Source organism: Elephas maximus, chromosome 4, assembly GCF_024166365.1.
Source record: "Elephas maximus indicus isolate mEleMax1 chromosome 4, mEleMax1 primary haplotype, whole genome shotgun sequence".
NCBI lineage: Eukaryota > Metazoa > Chordata > Mammalia > Proboscidea > Elephantidae > Elephas > Elephas maximus.
This window is the reverse complement of record NC_064822.1, coordinates 143,438,832-143,465,981: the sequence shown is the minus strand read 5'-3', so window position 1 is coordinate 143,465,981 and position 27,150 is coordinate 143,438,832. Positions and strand designations below refer to the sequence as shown.

Below are 27,150 nucleotides of genomic sequence, written 5' to 3'. Positions count from 1 at the left end.
CCTTACACTATTAGCCCGGAAACCCTGCTGGCATAGTGGTTGAGAACTATAGCTGCTAACCAAAAGGTCGACGGTTCGCATCCACCAGGTACTCCTTGGAAACTCTACAGGGCAGTTCTATTCTGTCCTATAAGAGTCGGAATCGACTCAATGGCAGTGAGTTTGGTTTTGGTTTTTTAGTATTACCCCATTATATACCCTTAGCCTACTATAATTAATATCCCAAACAACAGCCAAGTGATGTTTATAAAATGTGGATCAGATTACATTATGCTTCTGCAAAAAAAAAAAAACTCTCTAGTGGCTTCCTTTAGCAATTATACGAAATCTAAACCTCTTAGGAAAACTGTGTACAAAATATGGCTCCTCCTTCTTAAACTTTGTCTCCTATCCAGCTGTGTGCTAGGGTTGGTGCTTTCTGGTTTCTAAGAGTGTTACTATTCAAGAATTTTGCAAGCCACTTGACATCATGTTGGTAGCTTGAAATCAGCAATGGCAGGAATATTTATACCACATAAATCAGCAAATGCTACAAATTAGGGATTTTTGTTTTTATGTGTGTTTTGGGGGGCTGATTGTTATTTTTTGTTTGTGTGTGTGTGTTGGGGAGCTGATTATTAAACACTGACCAGCACACCACTGTCCCTAGTGCTCTCTGCCTCACCCACAACATTCCAGTGATGCTGGTTTTGTCTATTCTTCTACCATGCAAGCTTGCCTTCCTTCACTTTAGAGACTTTGCCTTTGTTATCCTCTTTGTATGGATGCCCTTCCTTTGGATTTTCATATGGCTGGATCCTTTCAATGTTCAACTATCAACCCAAATGTCACCTTCTCAGGGAGGCTTTCCATGACTACCTTATCCAAAGGGCCACGTCTTAGTTTCCTAGCACTGCCATAACAAAATACCGCAAAATGGGTAACTGTAAGGATCGGAAGTTTATTGTGTCACAGTTCTGGAGTCTAGAAGTTTGAATTCAGAGCATCAGCAAGGCTGCACTCTCTCTCTCTCTGTCAGCTCTAGTGGAAAAATCTTCGTTGTCTCTTTTAGCTCTAGGAGCTCCAGGCACATCTTGGCGTTGGAGATAAATCTTCACACGGTGTCTTCCTCCTGCGTGTCCCTGTCTTGGTGTCTGTTTCCCCCTTACATAAGACACTACTCAGAAGATATTAAGACTAGGGCCCATTCTACTCTGGTATGACTTAACTATTAATACCTCCAAAGATAGATTATCTTTCCCGAAACAAGGTCACATTCACTGGTACAGAGGTCAAGACTTCAATATATCTCTCATGAGGGACACATTTTTATCCATAACAGACCACCATACATAATTCTACTTTCTCCAAATCATCAGTCTTAGCCCTACAACTTAGACAGTGCCTTTGAGGTAATGTATTGTTAGACCAGTTAGATTGCATTTGGTTTCAAGCCACAGAAAACCAAAAAGTAAAATACGCATTTGTTTCATTGAACAAGAATCATGGGGTTAGACAGTTCGGAGCTAGTACAACAGCTAGGCTCTTTCCTTTTTCTGAATTACCATCCTTAGCATGTGATGGTCATCTTCATGGTGACAAATGATTGTTTCATCTCTAGCCACTTTAAGGTATTGTATCTGGTAAGAGAAAAGGGGAAGGGGAAATGTGCAAAGGCCAAAGAGGTTGGGGCACAGGTCAACAGCTGGTCCAATTAATAAACCCTTCCTAGGAGTCATACTTAAATGCTTCATGCTTACAACACCTTGGCCAGATTATATAGACTTCCTATTTTTAAGGGATAGAAATCCTGGAAAGAGAAATATGTTCACTTCCTAACTGTAGTAGAAGACAGCGAGGGATAAGGAAGTTGTGGATAACTTTGTGATAGCTCCATCATCATCCAAGTTCCAGCTTCAGATAAGCCATAGGTCAAATCAAAACTCATCATTAAGGAGTGAGAAAATCATATCTGAAATGTTACAGGTCACTAAAAGTCCATCCCATTTAAATTCTAATATTTTGTTGTTGTGTTTGTTTACAATGTTTAATCTATTTTGAGGAAAGTCTATTAAAATATTTTATCTACTTCTATCTTCAGGCAATTGATGGAAGTTTGATCATTTTTCAATGATCCAGTGTTATTAATGTAAGCACATTGATTATACCATAATTTATTATAAGGTAACCTTTGGGGCTTTGGGAAGTGTTGTGACTGCCCCAGCTTACAACAGTTCATGTTGCTATATTAAAAAAAAAAAAAAAAGTGTTTGGTAGGTCTTTATTGTCAAAGTTGTAAGCCGTTTTCAGAAGCTAAACCAAACCCAGTGCCGTCCAGTCGATTCCGACTCACAGCGACCCTATAGGACAGAGTAGAACTGCCCCATAGAGTTTCCAAGGAGTACATGGCAGATTCGAACTGCCGACCCTTTGGTTAGCAGCTGTAGCACTTAACCACTATGCCACCAGGGTTTCCTTTCGGAGGATAAGTAGAAGGTAAAATAAGAGCCGAAGCACTAGAACAGAACATATCTAGTTTTGAATCCCCCATCATTTACAAGTTGTGTAGCCTTGGCCAGGTAATTCAACTTTCTGTGCCTTAGTTGTTTTATTTGACCTGTACAGTGGAAATAATATTAATCTCTTTATATACTCATGAGGATTTTACAAGGTGATCTAAGTAAGGTAAGTATACACATCGACATTTAGTCAATTTTGACTCATAACAACCTTATAGAACAGAGTAGAATTGCCTCAGTGTTTTCCAAGGCTGTAATCTTGATGGAAGGAGACTGCCTTATTATCTTTCTCTCGAGCAGTGGCTGGTGGGTTTGTACCACTGACCTTTTTTCAGTTAGCAGCCCAGTGCTTAACCACTTCACCACCAGGGCTCCTTAAGGCAACCACACACCAAATAAATGATGGCCATTAACTCAGCCTACTCGAGATCACATTTAAGCTATCATTGACCTCTAGAGCACTTTAGTGATCCACTTCCTGCATCAGAAATATCTGAAAAGACTATTAAAAATGATTCCAGGGACTTACCCCCAAGCTTTCTTTTATTTATTTTTCCAAGCCTCTTATTCTGGTGGCGTAGTGGTTAAATGCTACGGCTGCTGACCAAAAGGTCAGTTCAAATCCATCAGGCGCTCCTTGGAAACTCTATGTGGCAGTTCTACTCTGTCCTATAGGGTTGCTATGAGTCGGAATTGACTCAGCGGCAGTGGGTTTTCTTACTTTTTACCAAACGGTTTAGGGTTAAATTTTTTATGTTGACTAAAATTTGAAAACAACTGCTTTCAAACTCTGGCAAGGATTTGTTGGTAAAATTAGCTTAATCTCTTGTTACCAAATTTGGAGAGGAGAGGTAATGGGAACGATATTAAGAATGTGGATTCTTGAGCCACATCTCAAATCTAGCCAAGACTCTCTAGCCATGTTTCCTGGATTCCAATCATGGCTACAGGTAATATCACTGGGGAGCTTTGAAAATCCCAATGCCTATGCCATACCCCAAACCAAAAAAAAAAAAAAACACACACAAGCCCATTGCCGTGGAGTCGATTTGAACTCATAGCTGACCCTATGGAAAGGAGTAGAACTGTCCCATAGAGTTTCCAAGGAGCGCCTGGTAGATTCAAACTGCTGACCTTTTGGTTAGCAGCCATAGCACCCAACCACTATGCCACCAGGGTCTGCTGCCACACCCCAGACCAATTAAATTAGAAATATTTGAAGGTAGGATCCAGGCATAGGTGTTTTCCAGGTGATTCCAATGGCCAACCACGTTGGAGAACACTGCTCTCTGCTGTTTAAGAGCTCTCTAGGTGATCCTTAAGGAGCCCTGCTGGTGCAGTGGTTAAACTGATCAACTGCTAACCAAAAGGTCGGCTCTTTGAAACCACCTGCAGCTCAGAGGGGGAAAGACGTAGCAGTCTGCTTCCCTAGAGATTTGCAACCTTGGCAACCCCACGGGGTCGCTATGAGTCGGAATTGACTTGAGGCAGTGAGTTTGGTGATTCTGATGCTCAGCAAATGTTATCTGAGAGAGGTATTCTAGCAAATGGAACAGGGCCTAATCTTTATGGAGGGAAGGCAGATTAAGAGCTCAGCCTCTGACCAAGAAATCCTGCTGAGCAAAGAGCTAGTATAAACATACTGAAATGTCTAGGGGAAAACTGCTAAAAGAAAAGCTGCAGTTGGAATAAAAATAAAAAGTACAGGGTTTAGAATCACCCAGATCAATCCCAGATCTCCAATTTGTTAGTTCTTAACTTCTCTATAAATCTCAATTTCCATCTGAAAAATGTGGATAATATTTAATACCCTATAGAGTTGTTGTAAGGATAGAAGGGTTAAAGGAGGGAAAACTTGTAGCATACAATGAAGCTGGCATGTAGGTACATGTTTGCATTTTTGTTTCAAGAAGGTAACTTTGTGGACCATATGAAGAGACTGAGGGACAAAAAATTATTCCAATTAACTGAAAAGAGGTGATGAGCACCTGGACAAATCCAATAGCAGTAAAATGGGGGAGTCTATTCATTAATTGGAGAGCCCTGGTGGCACAGTGCTTAAGCTGTTCAAACCCACTGGCTGCTCAGTAGGAGAAACATGTAGCAGCCTGCTTCTGTAAAGATTTATAGCCTTGAAAAACCCTATGCGGTAGTCCTACTCTGTCCCATAGGGTTGCTGTGAGTCCAAAAATTGACTCGACAGCAATGTTTTTTCTTTCTTTTTTTTTTTTTTAACTATTTATTAATTCATTCATCAAATATTTATTTACACTGGACTTTGAGGTGATGCAGTGGTGATCAAAACCAGACAAGTTCCTCCCATCAATGGGATTACAGTCTAGTGGAGAAGATGCATGTTCATAAAACCATCAAACCAAAATGTAAAATTGCTGCTGAGATAAATGTCCCATGAGAATGGAAAGGCCAAACTGAAAAAAACAGCTTAGAAGTAATATTGGTAGGCCTTGTTTGTTTGCTGGAGTACCAGAATAAATAGAAGACATGTTTCCTGCTTTAAAGAATATTCAAACTGATTTGTGTGACCGAAGTAATTTACATGAAATACCATCAAAGAAGACGTATTAAGCGACTAATTGTGTGGAACATGAAAATGTCCTCTTGGTAACAGGAAAATGACCTGTTACCAAGAAATGAGATCGATAAGCTAGGAATTGTAAATTTTGATTTCGTAATAGATTCTTCTTGCTTTTCATTGTCACTATTCAATTGTAATAATAGTGCTTGGCTAATAAGATACAATTTACCAAGTTTTCTCTTTCCATTTTTATTTTATTTTTTCACTCAGATGTTGCAAGAGCAATTGAATTACTGGAGAAACTACAGGAATCTGGGGAAGTACCAGTGCACAAGCTACAATCCCTCAAAAAAGTGCTGCAGAGTGAGTTTTGTACTGCTATTCGAGAGGTATGACACTAAGATATTAATAACTACCTTCAGCCATATGTCTTCTGAATAGAAAACATGTTTCTTTCCACACAAACAGTTGACATAGTTAAGATTGGAGTTACATCTTAACTTTCTGTTTTTAGCTCCTTAGAGAGATGATAAAATATGATTTAGTATCTGCTAAATTCTTAAATTAGATCCAGTCAGGATTTGTACATTCATATAAAGCTGCATGTTGATCTTATGGTGGCAATGAAGTAATTGCCTCAGCAGGTTACTGTTGCATGTAGTCTAAACGATTTGGTGGTCAAATGTAGACACCTGGAAACTCAGATAGAAATAGTGACAGTCAATGGGGGCTGAGCTTTTCTTAGAACTCTCAACTAAATCATTCACGGGTAAATCTGGAAGAGTAACTGCCTGCTGGCCAAATTTGTAGTTATCCAAACATTACTGTTTAGTCTAGTGCACCAACGGAAACTCTGCGAAAGGGTTGCTATTACCCCTAAGAACAATCTTAGTAATGCTTTCCTAGCTAAGGGTTTCATGAAGCCAAAGTTGAAACAAGTGTGTTGAAATGACTCTTGGAATTTTGTATTGGCTTATGTTGGAATGAATCAACTTGACCCAGCAATGGATTTAGTTTTGGGGTTTAGGTGGAATATGCTATTCAACTGATGAATTTAATTAGTTACAAGAGAGTTCACTTGAAGTATGTAAGCTATATTGTTTTATTCCGTCAGCCCACTGCCCCCTCCCCATCATGTAAAAAAAAATCAGGTACTAAGTGATAATTCATTACAGAGTTCATAAATCCAGCATATTTGCCTTGCTGGTAGTCCCCAAAGATGATTTCCACTATCATCCTCTCTGAATCCAACGACCGCCTGGACAGCTTTTTTTTTTTTTTTTTGTTACAGAGGACATATAACGCCCAAGGAATACTTAAATAAGCCTCCTTTCTCTTTGCAACTCTACCCTTACTCTACTCGTTTGACTCATGGCAACCCCATGTGTGCAGAGTAGAACTGCACTCCATAGGGTTTTCAAGGCTGTGAGCTTTCAGAAGCTGATCACCAGGCCTTTCTTTCAAGGCACCTTGGAGTGGGTATGAACCACCAACTTTTCGGTTAGTAATCAAGCGCTTAACCATTTTTGTGACCCAGAAATTCCCTTTGCAACTCTACTCATGGCTAATACACATTATTTTGCCACATCAATGATACCTTTTGTGTATCAGGTGGGAAAGATCCAGATGACTAAGGAGCAAACCAAAACATCAAACCTGTTGCCATCAAGTCAGTTCCAATTTATAGTGACCCTACAGTACAGAGTAGAACTGGCCCCTAGGGTTTCCAAGGAGCAGCTGGTAGATTTGAACTGCCAGCCTTTTGGTTATAGGGTCACTATGATTCTGAAGATGACTAAGGTAGAGGCATACAAAACCTCGCTCACTACAGATTGAAATTGTAGTCTACCCAGTGCAGTTACAACTTGGATTCTGCTGGGATTTGCCTTAGACAGTGCTTGTACTAAAGTTTTGTCTGATGAAATTGTGCACTATTTAATATTTGTTTATATTGAACACTGTTTAAGTAAACAGCAGTAATTTTATCCCAAGTTTTAGTTTAGGATTTTGACCACAAACCAAAAGGAAATTTCTCAGTGTGTTGATTCTCACCCATTGCCTACCACTCATTCAGAGAAGTATAAAATATCTGGAAACCTCAGAACCTCTTATGGATTAAACTTCTGTAGTCACTCAATAGACCAAGACAAAATATCCTATACATTCCTTTCTTTCTTCACACAGTGCCACACCCCTGAGATTTGGCTGGCTAGCATTTGCTCTTCAGAGATTCTGTGGTCACTGCTGTTTTAGAACTCTTCCCTCCACAGAATTAACTAAAGGATAAAAAACAAAAAGTTAATCCATTGCCTTCATGTCGATTCTGACTTGAAGTGACCCTATAGGACACAATAGAAGTGCCCCATAGAGTTTCCAAGGAGTGCCTGGTAGATTCAGGCTGCTAACTTTTTGGTTAGCAGCTGTAGCACTTAACCACTACGCCATCAGGGTTTCCAACTGAGAAAAAAAAAAAAAAAAAAGGATGGAACACATCAAATATACATCCCCTGAGTCAGAATTGACTTAATGCCAACAGGCTTTTGGTACACTCTGGGTATACAGCTCATAATCAAAGAAAAGTCTGTATTTTCTTGGAAATTGGATTTCATTTGGAGGAAATTGTGATCAACAAATACATGTGGAAAACAGTATCAAGAGAGTGAAAAGAGCAGGAGGCGGGGCCAAGATGGTGGAATAGCCAGACTCTTCTTCTTGTGATCCCACTTACAATAGAGACCCGAAAAAAACAAGTGAAATGATTATATTTATTACAAGCTAGGAGCCCTGAACACCAAAGGCAAAGTTAGAAAATGGACTGAGTGGCAGGGGGAGGAAGAGACAGTTCAGAAGCAGAGAGGAGTTACCGGACCTGAATTGCCGAGATCCCTCAGGCAGCATTCCCAGAAGCAGCTGCGGCAGACTGGTAGTGGCATTCAGCTGCAGTTTCCTCAGGGAGAAGCAACCAGCCGCACAGCCTACTCACACCTCTGGAACAAGAGAATAATGGCGCCCTCGGGAAAAGCTAAGGACTTGCAAATATTTTACCATGCCCCGTACCCCCAAGCCAGCTTCAGTGGCTGTTGATTTCCCTGGGCCTGAGACAGGCCCTGTTGAGTGCCCGGAACCACCCTCCCGGCCTTGGAGTAGGAATAAATTCACAATTAGGGGAAAAGATAATTTGCCAGCTCTACTAGCTGGGGAAGCTTAGGACAGAAGCGGCTCCTGTCCAGGCATAAATGTTCCATGGACGTTGAATACCTTTCCCCCCTGCATGGACCTATGAGGGCCTATTTCAGGAGAATAGGCCCTTGTTGGCAGACTGCAACCATTTCAGCTGTGTGGTAGAGAGGTTGGTGTTTGATATTTGACACCACCTTGCCTATTAAACAGGGTCCTCACCTACCCACACCAGGGGCAAAAGGACTGGTGGCTCCACTCAGGTCACCCAGCCACCTGCAACAGGGGTCCAAGGATAACTGGTACCACCCAGTCCTTACAAATATAAGCACTGGGTGCCCATGGTCCACCTGCAGAACCCACCCACCTGTTTGCTCTGGGGAACAGGGATGCGCTTTCCTCACAGACACCTGGGGGATGGTCCTCAGCCCCCTGCCTTCTTCAGAGCATGACCTTCTGCTGCAACCAAATACCAGTACCTACACCAATCATCCCTGCCCCTCTAAGACTGCAGGACAGAACCTGTACCAAACATTTGATGATCAGCTACCTGGGCACCTGAGCTGAATTCATACAAGAAAAGTTAATGGACTTCTACACTGATATACCTGATAACAGCTCTAGCCATCTGGTGACAGGACGTCAGAGCTTCAAAGGCGAAAATAGTCAAGCTAGCTCACTCAAGCAACCCCCTTGGGAATATCAAAACAAAATAAAGCAATAAGCTAGGACACAGTAAGCAAACATAAAATAAACTAATACAATAACTTATAGATGGTTCAGAGACAAGAGTCAATATCAAATCGCAAAGAAACAGACCACGATCACCTCAACAAGTTCTCAGAACAAAGAATCAACAGATCTTCTGGATGAAGGCACCTTCCTAGAATTACCAGATGCAGAATTCAAAAAACTAATATATAGAACACTTCAGGACATCAGGAACAAGAGGATAAGAAGGAGATCAGGTAATGTGCAGAACAAGCCAAGGGATAAACAGATAAAGTAATTGAAGAAATTGAAAAGGTTATTCAAGAACATAATGAATTTAATAAGCTGCAAGAATCCGTACAGAGACAGCAATCAGAAATTCAGAAGATTAACAACAAAATTACAGAATTAGACAACTCAATAGAAAGTCAGAGGAGTAGAATTGAGAAAGTGGAAGGCAGAATTGCTGAGCTTGTAGATAAGGCACTTGGCACCAATATATTTGAAGAAAAATCAGATAAAAGAATTTTAAAAAATGAAGAAATCTTAAGAATCATGTGGGACTCTATCAAGAGAAATAACTTACGAGTGACTGGAGTACCAGAACAGGGAGGGATAACAGAATATATAGAGAGAATTGTTGAAGATTTGTTGGCAGAAAATTTCCCTGATATCGTGAAAGATGAGAAGATTATCCAAGATACTCATTGAACTCTACATAAGGTATATGTTAAAAGAAAGTCACCAAGACATATTATAATCAAACTTGCCAAAATGAAAGATAGAGAATTTTAAGAGCAGCTAGGGATAAACGAAAAGTGATCTACAAAGGAGAGCCAATAAGAATAAGCTCAGACTACTCGACAGAAACCATGCAGGCAAGAAGGCAATGGGATGACTTATATAAAGTATTGAAGAAAAAAAATTGCCAGCCAAGAATCACATATCCAGCAAAACTGTCTCTCACAAATGAAGGTGAAATTAGGACATTTCCAGAAAAACAGAAGTTTAAGGAAATCATAAAAAACCAAATCAAAACTACAAGAAATACTAAAGGGAGTTCTTTGGTTAGAAGATCGATAATATTAGGTAGCAACCCAAGACTAGAACACTGGACAGAACAATTAGATATCAACCTACAAAGGGAAATCACAAAAATAAATCAAGATAAAAAACCACTCAAAACAGTGAAACAGCTATGTTATTATGTAAAAGAAGGCAACATTAAAACAATAAAGAGGTATTAAGAAATGTAGTCATAGATCTTTCATATGGGGAGGAAGACAAGGCGATATAAAGAAATAAAAGTTACGTTTAAACTTAGAAAAATAGGGGTAAATGTTAAGGTGACCACAAAGGAGACTAACTATTCTACTCATCAAAATAAAATACAAGAAAAAAATAGAGACTCACCTAAAACAAAATCAACAACAATGAATAAAAGGAAAATACAAAATATAAACTGTTCCACACAAAAAATTAAGTGGGAAAAAGAAACTGTCAACAACACATAAAAAAAGACATCAAAATGACAGCATTAAACTTATACCTATCTATAATTACACTGAATGTAAATGGACTAAATGCACCAATAAAGAGACAGAAAGTGGTAGAATGGATTAAAAAACACAATCCGTCTATATGCTGCCTACAAGAGACACACCTTAGACTTAATTTTTTTTTTTTTTTAAGACTTAGAGACACAAAAACTAAAATTCGAAGGATGGATAAAATATATATTAAGCAAACAACAGTCAAAAAGAGCAGGACTGCAGTATTAATTTCTGACAAAATAGGCTTTAAAGTTAAATGCACCACAAAGGACAAGGAAGGACACTATATAATGATTAAAGGGACAGTATACCAGGAGGATATAACCATATTAAATATTTATGCATCCAGTGACAGGGCTGCAAGATACATAAAACAAACGCTTAACAGCATTGAAAAGTGGGATAGACAGCTCCACAATTATAGTAGGAGACTTCAACACACCACTTTCAGTAAGGATAGGACATCTAGAAAGAAGCTCAATAAAGACACGGAAGATCTAAATGCCACAATCAACCAACGTGACATCATAGACATATACAGAACCCTCCACCCAACGGCAGCCAAGTGTACTTTCTTTTCTAGTGCACATGGAACATTCTCTAGAATAGACCACATATTAGGTCATAAAGCAAGCCTTAGCAGAATCCAAAACATCAAAATATTTCAAAGCATCTTCTCTGACCATAAGGCCATAAAAGTAGAAATCAATACCAGAAAAAGCAGGGAAAAGAAATCAAACACTTTGAAACTGAACAATACCCTACTCAAAAATGACTGGGTTATTGAAGACGTTAAGGTTGGAATAAAGAAATTCATAAAATCCAATGAGAATGAAAACACTTCCTATCAGAACCTTTGGAATACAGTGAAAGCAGTGCTCAAAGGTCAATTTATATCAATAAATGCACACATACAAAAAGAAGAAAGGGTCAAAATCAAAGAATTATCCCTACAACTTGAACACATAGAAAAAAAAAAAAAGAAAGCAACAAAAGAAACCCTCAGACTCCAGAAGAAAGCAAATAATAAAAATTAAAGCAGAATTAAATGACACAGAAAACAATTGAAAGAGTTAACAAAGACCAAAATCTGGTTCTTTGAAAAAATTAACAAAATTGATAAACCATTGGTCACACTGACAAAAAAAAACAGGAGAAGAAACAAATAACCCAAAGAAGAAATGCAATGGGCGATATTACAACAGACCCAACTGAAATTAAAAGTATCATATCAGATTACTATGAAAAATTGTTCTCTAACAAATTTGAAAACCTAGAAGAAATGAATTCCTAGAAACACGCTACCTACCTAAACTAACACAAACAGAGGTAGAACAAGTAAATAGACCCATAAGAAAAGGAGAGAATGAAAGGGAAATCAAAAACCTCCCAACAAAAAAAATCCCTGGCCTAGATGGCTTCACTCCATAGTTCTACCAAATTTTCAGAGAAGAGTTAACACCACTACTATTAAAGGTATTTCAGAGCATAGATAATGACAGAATACTTCCAAACTCATTCTATGAAGCCAGTGTATCCCTGATACCAAAACCAGGTAAAGACTCCACAAAATAAAGAAAATTACAGACCTATATCCCTCATGAACTTAGATGCAAAAATCCTCAACACAATTTTAGCCAATAGAATTCAACAACATATAAAAAAAAAAAATTCAGCATGACAAAGTGGAATTCATACCAGGTATGCAGGGATTGTTCAACATTAGAAAAACAATTAATGTAATCCATCATATAAATAAAACAAAGGACGAGAACCACATGATTTTATCAATTGATGCGGAAAAGGCATTTGACCAAGTTCAACACCCATTCACGATAAAAACTCTCAGCAAAATAGGAATAGAAGGAAAATTCTTCAACATAATAAAGGGCATCTATACAAAGCCAACAGCCAACATCATCCTAAATGGAGTGAGTCTGAAAGCATTCCTCTTGAGATTGGGAACCAGACAAGGATGCCCTTTATCACCACTCTTATTCAACATTGTGCTGGAGGTCCTAGGCAGAGCAATTAGGCCAGAAAAAGAAATAAAGCGCATCCAGATTGGTAAGGAAGAAGTAAAAGTATCTCTATTTGCAGATGACATGATCTTATACTCAGAAAACCCTAAAGAATCCTCAGGAAAAGTACTGAAACTAATAGGATAGTTCAGCAGAGTATCAGGTTACAAGATAAACATACAAAAATCAGTTGGATGCCTCTATACCAATAAAAAGAACATCGAGGAGGAAATCACCAAATCAATACCATTTACAGCAGCCCCCAAAAAGATAAAATATTTAGGACTAAATCTTACCAGAGATGTAAAAGACCTATACAAAGAAAACTACAAGACACTACTACAAGAAACCAAAACAGACCTACATAAGTGGAAAAATATACCTTGCTGATGGATAGGAAGACTTAACGTTGTAAAAATGTCTATTCTACCAAAAGTGATCTATACATATAATGCAATTACGATCCAAATTCCAACGACATTTTTTAATGAGATGGAGAAACAATCACCAGCTTAATATGGAAGGGATAGAGGCCCCAGATAAGTAAAGCATTACTGAAAAAGAAGAAAAAAGTGGGAGGCCTCATGCTACCTGATTTTAGAACCTATTACACTGCCACAGTCATCAAAACAGCCTGGTACTAGTACAAAAACAGATACGTAGACCAATGGAACAGAATTGAGAATCTAGACATAAATCCGTTTACATGTGAGCAGCTGATATTTGACAAAGGCCCGAAGTCACTTACATGGGGAAAAGACAGTCTGTTTAAAAAATGGTGCTGGCGTAACTAGATATCTATCTGCAAAAAAAAAAAATGAAACAAGACCCATACCTCACACTGTGCACAAAAACTAACTCAAAATGGATCAAAGACCTAAATATAAAACCTAAGACAATAAAGATCACGGGAGAAAAAATAGGGACAATGCTAGGAGACCTAATATATGGCATACACAGTATACAAAACATTACTAACAATGCAGAAGAGAAACAGGATAACTGGGAGCTCCTAAAAATCAAACACCTATGCTCATCTAAAGACTTCACCAAAACAGTAAAAAGATTACCTACAGACTGAGAAAAAGTTTTTAGCTATGACATTTCTGATCACCATCTGATCTCTAAAATCTACATGGTACTGCAACAACAAAAAGGCAAATAATCCAATTGAAAAATGGGCAAAGGATATGAACAGGCACTTCACTAAAGAGGACATTCAGCTAGCTAACAGATACATGAGTAAATGCTTAAGATCATTAGCCATTAGAGAAATGCAAAACAAAACTACAATGAGATTCCATCTCACCCCAACAAGGCTGGCAGTAATCCAAAAAACACAAAGTAATAAATTTTGGAGAGGTTGTGGAGAGACTGGAACACTTATACACTGCTGGTGGGTGTGTAAGATGGTACAACCACTTTGTAAATCAATTTGGCACCTCCTTAAAAAGCTGGAAATAGAACTAGCATATGATCCACCAATCCGACTCCTTGGAATATGTCCTAGAGAAATAAGAGCCTTTACCCTAACAGATATATGTGCACCTATGTTCATTGCAGCACTGTTTATAATAGCAAAAAGTTGAAGCAACCAAGGTGCCCATCAACGGATGAAAGGATAAATAAATTATGGTATATTCATACAACGGAATACTACACATCCACAAAGAATAATGATGAATCCATGAAACATTTCATAACATGGAGGAATCTGGAAGGCATTATGTTGAGTGAAATTAGTCAGTTGCAAAAGAACAAATATTGTATAAGACCACTATTATAATAACTGGAGAAATAGTTTAAACTGAGAAGAAAATATTATTTGATGGTTATGAGAGGGTAGAGGGAGGGAGTGAGGGAGATGGGTTTTCACTAATTAGATAGTAGATAAGAATTATTTTAGGTGAAGGGAAAGACAACACACAATACAGATGTCAGCACAACTGGACTCAACTAAAAGCAAAGAAGTTTCCTGAATAAACTGAACCCTTCAAAGTCCAGCGTAGCAGGGGCAGAGGTTTGGGGACCACGGTTTCAGGGGACATCTAAGTCAACTGGCATAATAAAATTTATTAAAAAGCACTCTGCATCCCACTTTGGAGAGTGGCTTCTGGGGTCGTAAGGGCTAACAACCAGCCATCTAAGATGCATCAATGGGTCTCAGTGGACCGGGAGCAAATGAGAGTGAAGAACACCAAAGACACAAGGTAATTACAAGCCCAAGAGACAAAGGACCACATAAACAAGAGACTACATCAGCCTGAGACCAGAAGAACTAGATGGTGCCCAGCTACAACCAATGACTGTCCTGACAGGGAACACAACAGAGAACCCCTGAGGGAGCAGGAGAGCAGTGGGATGCAGACCCTAAATTCTCATAAAAAAGACCAGACTTAATGGTCTGACTGAGACGGGGAGGACCCTGAAGGTCCTGGTCCCCACAGCTTCTCTTAGCCCAAGACTGGAACCATTCTCAAAGCCAACTCTTCAGACGGGGATTGGACCGGACTATGGGATAGAAAATGATACTGGTGAAGAATGATTTTCTTGGATCAAGTGGACACATGAGACTCTGTTGGCATCTCCTGTCTGGAGGGGAGATGAGAGAGCAGAGGAGGTCAGAAGCTGTCCCAAATGGACAAAAAAATGGGGGGGGGGAGGGGAAGGAGTGTGATGTCTCATTAGGGGGAGAGCCATCAAAAGTATATAGCAAGGCGTATATAAGTTTTTGTATGAGAGACTGACTTGATTTGCAAACTTTCACTTAAAGCGCAATGAAAATTGAAAAAAAAAAGTGAAAAGACTGTGATGAGATATGAAAGTAGGATTAAGGGGGCAGGGATAAGGCTGTTTCAGTTGAGATGGTCAGAAGAGAACAAAATGGAGTAATGGGACAAGTCAAGCAACTATCGGGGAAACCATGCTCCAAAAAACCCATTGCTTTTTAGTCAATTCCAACTCATAGAGACCCTATAGGACAAAGTAGAACTACCGTGTAGGGTTTCCAAGGAGCGGCTGGCTGGTAGATGTGAATTGCTAACCTTTTGGTTAGCAGCTGAACGCTTAACCACTGTCCCACTAGGGCTCCAATCATGCTCCAGGTAGAGGAAATCACAAGTGCAAAGACCCAGAGGCAAGAATGATCATCAAAAGCCAGTGTGTCTAAAGTGGGATAAGCACGGTAGGCTCCCTAGAGGCATCCAGAGACCAGATGACGAAGGGCCTCCTAGGCCCTGGTAAGAACTTTGAATTTAATTCTGAGCCACTGTGAGGAGCATAAAAATGTGGTGCAAGAGTAGAAACAAGAGAGACCAGTAGGAAAGTAATTAAATAGATCAAGTGAGAGATGATGGCAGCTTGGACAAAGGTTGCAACAGTGCAGGCAGTGGGAAGTGGTCAAATTCAGAGTCTTTTCTGAGAATGAAGTCAGCTGGAATTATTGATGTATTGGGTACATAGGATATGAGAGAGAAAAGAATCACTTATTCCTAGATTCGGAAATGAACAACTGGATAAATGGTAATATAATGAGATGGGAATATTTGGGGGTAGATCAGGTATGGAGAAGACTATCAAGAGCTCTGTTTCTTGCATAGGAAGTTGGTGATGCTTTTTAGACATCCACGTAGAGAAGTCTAACAGGCAGTTGGATCTGAATCTGAAGCTTGGGAAGAGAGGTTGGGTCTGGAGATATAAAGGTGGCATAGATATCTGCTGAAATAAACACACAGACTTTTTTCTTAAAAGGGTTTTACTAAGGAAAAGGTGAGTGGGATTGAGAAAGAAAACAAATATGGGGAATATATACAGATACAATAAATTTATCTTACAACCCCTGTCTGTGGTGAAGTGTGGTGTGTGAATCATTAGTGGTCCACTGGTCTGTAGGCAGTTTGCCAATTTCAGAGGAGAAAAATGACAGTTTTTTACTTACCTTTACAAATTTGAACTGTAATATTAACTTTATGTTCACAGAAAAGCCCTTATGTTCTTGGTAATAATTTTGTTCTTGAGGGCAATGCATGTTTTACAGAGATTGTGTTGGTAATCTTATTTTAACTAATATTTCATGCTAGTTGTGTGACATTATTCATATTTAAGTTTGCAGTGTTTTATTGTTATTATTTATTGTGTTGCTTTATATTTCCAATTCGTTATAACTGGAACAGTGGTATGAAACTAGTTCTTTGATATGGGAAGTAATAGTAAAATATCATATGTATATGACAGTGCTGGAAAATATTGTTACTACATCTAGTAAAAAGTTCTTCAATACAAACACAGAATAGGAATATATATTGGAAAATGTTTCACTGGATAGGTGAATCCACAAGCTGGTAGAGAAAGGTAAAACTAGGTAGTACCCAGTGCCCAGTGCTGTCGAGTCGAAAACTAGGTAGTATGATGGTGAATATCTGAAAATTAAACTCTGTTGAGCCGGGAATACTTTCACTCCTCATCTCTTAGGTACTGACTGTTATGCCGATATAAAACCTTTTTCGAGTTTTGGTCTCCTTTTCAAGTAATGATCAGAATCTTTGTGATTAAATTATTTGAGTGTTCAGAAATATTTGCTATGTAATACTCTCTAGTGTGAAAGCTATGAATTTTGTCCTGAAAAGCAAAGAACCATAACTATAGTGACATTTTTCTTAGTTCTACTCATCATAACAAAAACAGGTACAGGTTACATTATTGTCAACAGACTTGTAAAGCCCCAAATGTTCTTGAAAAGAAAGCAGAACAAGCTATTGCCAAAACTTTTCTATTGCCTTATCTCAGTGTAAACCCACCCCAATGCCATCAAGTCAATTCTGACTTACAGTGACCCTATAGGACAGAGTAGAACTGCCCCATAGAGTTTCCAAGGAGCACCTGGCGGATTCAAACTACCAACCCTTTGGTTACCAACCGTAGCACTTAACCACTATGCCACCAGGGTTTCCATCAGGGTTACATCAATGTAACCATAGTTATTGTTATATGTCGAGGCAGGCTCACATTTTGTTTTACATTTGGATGAAATCACTGGATCAGCTGTTGATATTTGTGTAGCACTTATATGAGGAGAATAGTCTGATAATTTTTTTGAACTGAAAATGGATGCTTAAAAGAAATTAGAATATTTCTTTAGTTAACTATTTTTCTATAATCTGTAATATAGGCTAAAAAAGGTATGTTGAGATCAGTACAAAAGGATGTTCATATGTTTATAGCAAAGAAAAGAGATAATGGCAGACCATATTTTTCTTTATTACATTTTATTATTGAAGGCTTTCTGAAGAAACATGATCAGTAATTAAATCGCACCTACTCTGTACAAATCTTTTCAGAGTACGTGGCAGAGAAATGGGCTGCCACAAGAAGCTGCTTTTCCCTAATGAAATATACTGGGTGACAAGGAGAGAGTTTACACAAGCTTTTGAATGAGGGATGAAATAAAAACATTTATAGTACTTATATTGCCCATAAGGAAACCCTGGTGGCATAGTGGTTAAGAACTATGGCTGCTAACCAAAAAGTCAGCAGTTCAAATCCACGAGGCACTCCTTGGAAATTCTATGGGGCAGTTCTACTCTGTTTTATAGGGTCACTATGAATCAGAATCGACTCAGTGGCACTGGGTTTTGTATTGCCAATAAAGACCATTTCTGTGATTTTGTATGGCTTCCTCAAGTTTTATCTCAGTATTAAGATAAATGAATGGCCTAAATTGACCTAAGTTTATAAATTTAGGGTTGAAATATAAGGCTTATAAAACGTTGATTTTGTATGAGAAAATTTTCTAAGAGAGTTGAATTCAGGTAAAAATAGCTCAGTTGCCAAGAGATGGACTTTTCCCCAACACTTAATATTCTTTGTGCCTCAGAGAAAGAAATCAATAATTTATGAGTGATCGTGTTTTAAAAGGACATCTGATTTCTGCAACAGGACACGAACGAATTCTTTCCACAACCAAAGTAGCAATAAACTGAATTAGCAATCTGTTTATTATTAGCTCAGTGTCTTCCAACTTTTAAAACATTCACACTTTCTGCGTTCGAGGGTGATGTGCTTGACCTGGGGTGTGATGTGCTGCTGACAGTGGCCTTCTGCAGGGACTTGCTCTGAAATGTCTGACTGCCTTATGTTCCTGGAATGTAAATGCAGAACCAAATGACATAGTCGCCAAGAACTGTTTTTCTTGGCTGACAGCCAGATGTTGTATGTTAGTGTTTTCTCAAGTAGTAGCAATACAGAATAAGATGATAAACTGTTTGACTTGGAATCTGACTATGGTTCTGTGGTAGTCAGTAAGACTAATCACAGATATTCCAGTTCTGTAGTACAAATACTCATGGTCCCCCATAAGACTTTTTTTTGAGTGATATACAGATTGGGAATTATTGTCATAATGTGACATGTGGAAAATGCAACTATGAGGCATTCTGTCCTATGAGAGGGAGCAGCAAAGTCAAAAGAGCAGTGTTGTAGTCAAGTTGACCAAGGTTTGAATCCCAACTCAGTCACTTATTTTTTACTTCCTTAACATTTTTGTTTTTATAATAATAGAATAATATCACCAGCATGTTGTGGTTCTGATAATTAGAGATCGTGTACATAAAGCCACCTAGAATGGCCTTTAGTGCCCACCATCCAATAAGTACTCAAGTAATTGATGCTATTATCTATTATTATTAAGTGTAGGGTGTCCAAAATTATCCCTAGGTCTAGTGTTTTGGTGAGGCAGGAAATGGACAACAGAAAAGGTAGTTTCTATAGAGTGGTTCTAATAAGGCATATAAGACTAATAAACTTAGATTCATCTTTTCCACCATCAATCATTAAAGCAAAATAAATTGAGCCATTGCACCCTAGTTCCACAACTCTATGAAAAATAGCATTATGATACAAGTTTTTGTCCTTGATGTTCTTCTGTACATCATCTTAATTTACTCTGTGACTGAAAACGTAGAAGACAAATTTAATCAGTGTTATAAAAGAGCTAATCATTAACTGGATGACAGAAAATGGATTCAGGATTACCCAAAGATAATGTGAACATGGATCAATAGTGACAAGATAAAACAGCATACAAATAAGGAGAAGGAAGAGAAAGAGAAAGAAAATTAAAAAGTGGAAAGGAAAAAGAAGGAAAGGAGGAAGGGAGGAAGAAAAGGAGAGAGGAAGGAAGGAGGAAAAAACAAGAAGGAGAAAATAAAAGAAAGAAAGGAAGAGAGAAGGAGGGAGGGAGGGAGGAAAGGAAGAGAGAGAGATGGACAAGAAGTTGTGGATTGTTGAACCTTGGTTTGATATAATGTAATGAAAGAACATTACGTAGAGTCAGAAAGAGCATTGGTGATGAATTCAAACTTGGATTCAAATCCTTGTTTGCCACTTAGTTATTTGATCTCCTGCAAGTTACTTAATGTCTATGATTTTAATTTTATCCTTTTTTAAAAAAGCATGAAATAAGACAATAATAACTTTATGGGTTATTGGGAAGATTAAATCAAATGAAATAACCTACATAAAATATATTGACGAATGCAGTGGCTAGCTAAAAAATTGAGTACTCAAGAAATCATAGCTATTTGTGTGAAAAATGTGGCCATTGTAGTGACAAGCTAAAATTTTAATATATTAATAGAAATATTAGAAAAGAATAAAGAGACTAATAGTCCTGTGTTTTTCAATCATCAAAACTATTGTAGAAATTTCCATAATAGTAGATTCTATGTTTTAAGAATGGTATTGCCAAACTGGAATGTGTTTACAACGAGGCAACAAGGATAATCAGGAATGTGGAAACCTCATCCTCTGTTGAGAAGTTAGGTACTCAGGGACTTTTAGCCACATAAAGAGAAGAATCATGTGGGACATGAGATTTGTCATCCAGTGTTTGGCGGGATGGGGGAAAGGGAGGTAACCATGCTAGACCACTGGATGACAGACAGAAGGAATCAGATTTGCTCAGCCTAAGGATAACTAGCAATACCCAGTATTGAGCTCATTTGTGATATAGGAAGCTTCCTGTAACAGCAGCAGAGGTTAGACAGTCATATTTCAGACCACTCTGTTGTCGTGAGCTGCCATCGAGTAGGTTCCAACTCAGAGAGACCCTACGTACAGAATGAAACACTGCCCGATCCTGCTCCATCCTCACAATCTTTGCTATACTTGAGGCCACTGTTTTAGCCACTGTGTCAGTGCATCTCGTTGAGCATCTTCCTCTCTTTCGCTGACCCTCTACTTTACCAACCATGCTGTCCTTCAGGGATTGGTTCCTCCTGATAACATGTCTAAAGTACGTGAGAAGAAGTCTCGCCATCCTTGGTTCCACGGGGCATTCTAGCTGTATGTCTTCTAAGACAGACTTATTTGTTCTTCTGGCATTCCATGGTATATTCAGTATTCTTCACCAACACTGCAATTCAAAGACATCAATTCTTCGGTCTTCCTTATTCATTGTCCAGCTTTCACATGCATAGGAGATGATTGAAAATACCATGGCTTGGGTCAGGCACACGTTAGACCTCAGAGTGTCATCTTTACTTTAGAACACTTGAAAGAGGTCTTCTGCAGTGTATTTGCCCAATGGAATACATCATTTGATTTCTTGACTGCTGCTTCCATGGAATCACTTTAGAACAGGTCATGTATAGGCTTCATGTTGAACGTGAAATAAATTTTAAAATTAAAGTTACATATACATATCTATACACATATATACACATATACACACACACATAAATACACATACATATACATACATACACACACATATGTATATAGTTTTTGTTGTTAGCCCCTGACTCATGTTAATCCCGTGCACAATGGAACAAAACATTACCTTTTCCTGTGCCATCCTTGATCAGTTGTGGATCAAACTGTTGTGATCCATAGGGTTTTCATTTGCTGATTTTTGGAAATAGATCACAAGGCCTTTCTTCCTAGTCTGTCTTAGTCTGGAAGCTTCACTAAAACCTGTTCATCATCATAGCATATATATTTTTTTTTCTTTATTTTTGTTAAGTTCCTTTTTGTGCAAAAAAATTATGGCAAAATATGTTTTTAATGTTCTTTACATATGAATAGAGTGCATGGATTCTGTAGGTAAAATTATTATTCTTGTTGTATAATGATATCTAGAATAACACTGCATTCATCAGAATTAACAAAAAATGTATCTGACATTAGGTTTATGCATATCTCTTTCTGTTCACATTAAACTTAGCTGAAGTTGACAGATGTCAAAGAAAAGCAAGCTTGATGGTTCTTACGTTTCCTTTGATTTTATTTGCATTGCCAAATGTAATGGAACACAAAAGCTAGACTGTTTCTTGTGTAATAAGTTTCCTGCCAAAGAAAGCATGAAGTCAAGAAAGCTTATTTCTGAGCATCCTGAAATATATCACACAATACAGAGTTTTTTTTCTTTTACTCATTACCAAAAAAAAAAAATCAATTTTAAAAGGGTGAAAAAGTAACAGGACTTGTATCTGCCCCAACAAGAAAGTCTTGACACACTTTCAAGCAAAAAGAACCATAAATGTTTGGAGAAAACTTGGTGAAGTCATGTACTATAGAAATGCTTGAACTAGTGAGTGACTCAGGACAAGAAAAAATGAAACAGTGCTTCTGTTCACTTGATACATCCTATTCCTGAACTCTGACTTTTTACTAATATTTTGAAGCCAGTTATGGTGAAAATAACAGCTAGGCCATTCCCCTTTGGCCTACGACTGGGTGAAAACTATTATTGCTTCAGTAAAGCCCTGGCTTTTATGTATCATGTGGATGCTGATCTCTGTGTGTGCTCCGTGTGTGTACATGTCCCTGCTCACACCTGTGCGTGTATGCACGATGCCCCCCTGGGTACTTTAAAGGCTGTCAACTTTTTCTCATAGCGAAGGGTTTCTTTGTCAAGCAAAACTCCTAATGGAAGAAAAAGCTTGTTACTATGTGTACATGTGGAGCACATAGGTTTTGGGGTCCAACATCCAGCTCGATTACTCTGGTGAAGAGAGAAGTTCCGTTTGTCATAGAGGCTAATTGCTGTCAATATTAGCATGCATTAGTGTCAAAGACCCTGACAATTAACCTGAAAGATGCCTTGCCTGCTCCTGTAAAAGTAGTCAAATAATTTCACAGTCATTGCCTTGAAACAATATTTTCAACAGTTTTTATTTGGGAATATAAAAAATTGGTTTTCCAGAGGATAAGTATCAATGCACTTAGTTGAACTTGGGTCAGAAATTTCACTTTTTTTTTTTTAAAGTAAAGGAGAGCTGACTCGTAAAACAATTTGACAAGAGAGGTTCATTCACGGCTGGACTTGTAGATGCCATAAAAATGAGGCCAGTCTTTCAATTCCAGATTCCTTGGTCCACTATAATTGTTGCTGGAAACACCTGCCATTTTGGAGTAAGAGATTAGAGCTGAAAACTTGTAACCTTTCCCGTGCTGAAAGAAGGATTTCTTGGAGGGAAGGGAAGCTGAAAATGAGAACACCTTGTCAGTTTATCCTCAGGGAAGGACCACAAATAACTGGAAAGGCTGCAAAACTCTTTTAAAGGTTACTTCCGCCTAGATGATTTAAAATTGAAAGAAGGATTCAAATGCCTTTTCTTGCTGACAGAGGCTGTATTGTTGTTGCTGACCTTTCCAAAAATAACTTCATTTGACTTGGGGACAAAGGATTTGGGAGAACCTAAATTCAACTTGAAGTCTCTTGGAGAAAGCTCCCATGCCTTGATACAAGTATACTCTACTGTGATTTAAAAAAAAAACAAAACAAAAAACCATTGCTGTGGAGGCAATGCTGACTTATAGTAATCTTATAGGACAGTGGATTCCAACTGCTGACCTTTTGGTTAGCAGCCAAGCTCTTAACCACTGCACCACCAGGGATCCTCTACAGTGATAAAAAAAAACAAAAACAAAACAAGACCTGGTACAGATGAGTCAGGTTCTGACTCATAGTGACCCTATAGGCCAGAGTAGAACTGCCCTACAGGGTTTCCAAGGAGTGGCTGGTGGATTCAAACCGCTGACCTTCTAGTTAGCAGCCATAGCTCTTAACCACTGCACCACTGGGGCTACTGTGATAGGAAACTTAATTCTCTTTGCTATCGAAAAGCTATGTGAGCTGCAACTTTGAGCACTTGCTGTCACTAAAACAGACTCACGATTGAATACTAAAAATGACATACTTCCATGTAAAAGATCACTCCAGATTTTAATTCTTACTCAAGCTAAATAGACTTTTCCACTGAAATATATTCTAAGCAGAAACAAAGCTTTCTTTTTTTACATAGCCTAGTTAATTTGGATTTATTAATTTTTTTTCAGAAGCAGCCGTTAATTTTTACAAGAAAAATAAGAGTGGCATAATCCTTTCTAATATGTGAAGTAACTCAATGTCAAATGCAATCAAATTAATGGCACGAAAATTTATACACACGCACACTTTCTTATTAGGATAACTCCATAATTTCATCGGTTTATCAAAGGGGTGTATCATATCTCTCCCCAACTCCCAAAAAGAAAAGACTAGTGTTCTAGCAGGAATTCTGGTATCAGTTGAGAAATACTACTATTGTAGGGGAAAAAACATCACAAAGTTTAGTAAACCAAAAAGAAAGTTTTGTTCGGCATATATTCAAAAAGACAAAAGTGAGAAGTGGACAAGAATGTTGCCAGAGCTAATCCAAGCTGAGTCCAAGAAAATATTACAGAACAGACAAAGGTGGGAAAACGGACAAGCATGTTACCACAGCCATGTCTGCCTAAGTCCAAGGAACATTACAGAATAAACAAGAATGGAAAAACGGATAAGCGTGCTGCCACAGCCGTGTCTGCCCAAGTCTAAGGAACATCACAGAGTAAACAAGAATGGGAAAGGGACAGCCACGTCTGCCCGAGTCCAAAGAAATTTACAGAGTCATCAGTATGTATTAACGTTACAAATGGGCAAAACCATCGAAAGCTTCACCTTTTCACGGATTGGCTAGAAACTATAATCCCACATTTTGAATCGTCTTTCTTAACAATCATCAGTACACGTTTCAGTAACGACAGTCAGGAGGGTCTTCATTGGTCCAACAAATTCTCTGTTGACTAAATGCTAATAGAAGAAGGTAAGAGTGGAAAGTCTTTTGTGTTCTGTTTGATTAGCTTTATGTGAAATGTTCCCTAAAAGATATTTTTTCTTCCCTAAAAGATAAATTGTAAGATTGTCCCATCTATTGTCTTTATCTCAGGACCCAGTTGATATGTCTTTGTGAGTTCTTGTGAGACCAGCTCCAGCTGGGTCACATTCTCTATGCTCAGACAGGGAATAATGGTTCCAATATTATTTCCTAAATTACTACTCAACTAGTTAGTCGCTGGTGTCGTGGTTAAGAGCTATGGCTGCTAACTTAAAGGTTGGCACTTCGAATCCACCAGGCGCTCCTTGGAAACTCTATGGGGCAGTTCTACTCTGTCCTTTAGGGTTGCTATGAGCCAGAATCGACTCGATGGCCACAAGTTTGGTTTTTTTGTTTTTAGTTAGTCTCTAAGGTGCTTCCGATTGTATCAATCTATGGTTACACAGCGAATAATCTGTTGTCCTTCATATAGGTTACATGGGATTATGTAAGGATAGGCAGGTATGGATGGTAGGAATTTGTGACTGTGTAAGACTGTACGTGAATGAGGCAGGGAATACAGACACTATGAAGATTTTTAAGTTGATAAAAATAATTTTTTGGAGACTAATATTGATAATTTTCTCAGGGGAAATTGTAAAATCCATCAAGACTGCAACTCTCTCTGTGATCAGAATCAGTATAGTTATGATTCTATTTCTGCAGCTTTCCCTGAGTAAAGAGACATTTTTAACAATGTTCAGAGAGTATTTGTAACATCAACATGTCACTTTCTGGTAGCAAGAACAGAGTCTGTATGACAGGAGCCATCATAGACTATAATTGTACTAATGGGTCATTGATCTTAAAGATATCTGACCAGACACTCACAAATAGTCTGTAATGACTCTGAAAGCTGTTAGCCTCACTGTTGGGTAAATACTCAGCCCAAGTCTTTCTATTTTGCTGTTACAAATAATAAAATAAACAGTACATGTTTTCAGAAGCTTGTAATTACATGTACTTACACAATAGTTCAAAATAATAGAGTCTTCAGAGAAGTTGCATTTTTTATCACTCAGATAAAGTGAACATCTGTCTCCTGTTGAGATCATAGGGCTGGAAATCAGAACTTCTATTTTTGGCACAATGGATGACAACATTTTTTTTTTCCCAGTGAACAAGTCATTTAACCTTTTCTTGCTTTGGTATAACCAACGTATACAGAGACACGTTCATTTGAAGTAGCCTTCTAAGATGCATGTTAAGTTACAAATCTACGTTTTAAAACCAGCTTGCTGTTCTCCCTGAGGGTGGTTTGCATATAGAAAAAAAAAATGAAATCAGTATCATTTATAATTCAGATATATACAAGGCCATTATTTCTTTCCTTTCTCCTTTCCTCCTTCCCACCCTCCCTCCCTTCCTCCCCTTTCACAGGAAAACATACAAGATTTAGTACTAAAAACTGACCACAATGTCTTGCATTCATCCCTTTCTTGCTTTTCCATTTATATAGTTTGAGCATATGCCTATTTGCCTAAAACGTATTCATTTTAATATTATAGTTTTAAATTTTATTAAAAGGTATCATGCTGACATAATCTTTGGGGCTATATTTTTTCACTTAATATCTGCTAAAATTCATTGTGTTTTGTGTGTTGCTGTAGTTCATTTGATTTGCCTGTTGCGTGGTGTGCCATTGTGTGAATATATCACAGTTTATCAATTCACTCTTTCATTTTTGAATGGGACTCTGGTCTCAGACAGTGAGCAAACAAAACATTCTAATACCTTTACTTCAGAACAACAGTGATCTTACGTTAAGAATGCCTTCTAACCTTGAAAATTGATCTATAATTAGAACCAAAAATTTACTTATGTTGAAAAATGGTTTCCAACTTTGAAAACTGACCTCTAATTAGAACCAAAATGTTTAGAGTTTTTTAGGTATTTACATAAACATGTACATTGCTAGGAATGTATAAATATATAACGTATGGATTTCCATGCGGTAATGCATAATTATTGTATTTCACATAAAAATCAGTAATCTGTATAGAGTTTAAAGGAACTTTAGGAAGCACATATTCCTGGATTCTTAGCCTTTGGAAAGTAATGAACTTTGTGAATCTGGTAAAAATTATGGGCCCTTTTCCCCAGGGAAATGTACATGTGCAAACATTGTTAAAGCAAGTTCAAATGGTCCATTGGCACCTTTGATTTACTACAATCTTTTAATTTTTCAGATGAGAAAATAAGATCCAAGAAGTTTCAGTGGTTTTTCAAGCTAGTTTGTGCTTTACTAAGCACCAGAACTAAGGTCTCTCGAATTCCCACCCGGTTTCAGTCCCATTTGCTATGGACAATGGCAAAAATAAAACGTTCTTAAATGTGGAAATCACGAAACATTATCTCAGTACTTGTCTGTAATAAGCTAAAATAATTGGAAAATTGCATCATGATTCTTATGTCATGTCCAAAATTCCTATTCATATCAGTGATCCTTTTGTACCAACAGCACTGATTTAATAGTGC

General features: G+C 38.1%; 1 protein-coding gene across 3 annotated transcripts in view; it reads left to right on the top strand.

Annotated features, from left to right (window-relative positions):
* Window positions 1–27,150, top strand: part of LIN7A (lin-7 homolog A, crumbs cell polarity complex component) — a 164,764-nt gene that overhangs the window by 50,246 nt on the left and 87,368 nt on the right. For all 3 annotated transcript variants that reach the window (XM_049883959.1, XM_049883960.1, XM_049883962.1), the window contains exon 2: window positions 5,305–5,423. In XM_049883959.1, the coding sequence (XP_049739916.1) occupies window positions 5,305–5,423 (119 nt within the window). The remainder of the gene's footprint in view (window positions 1–5,304; window positions 5,424–27,150) is intronic.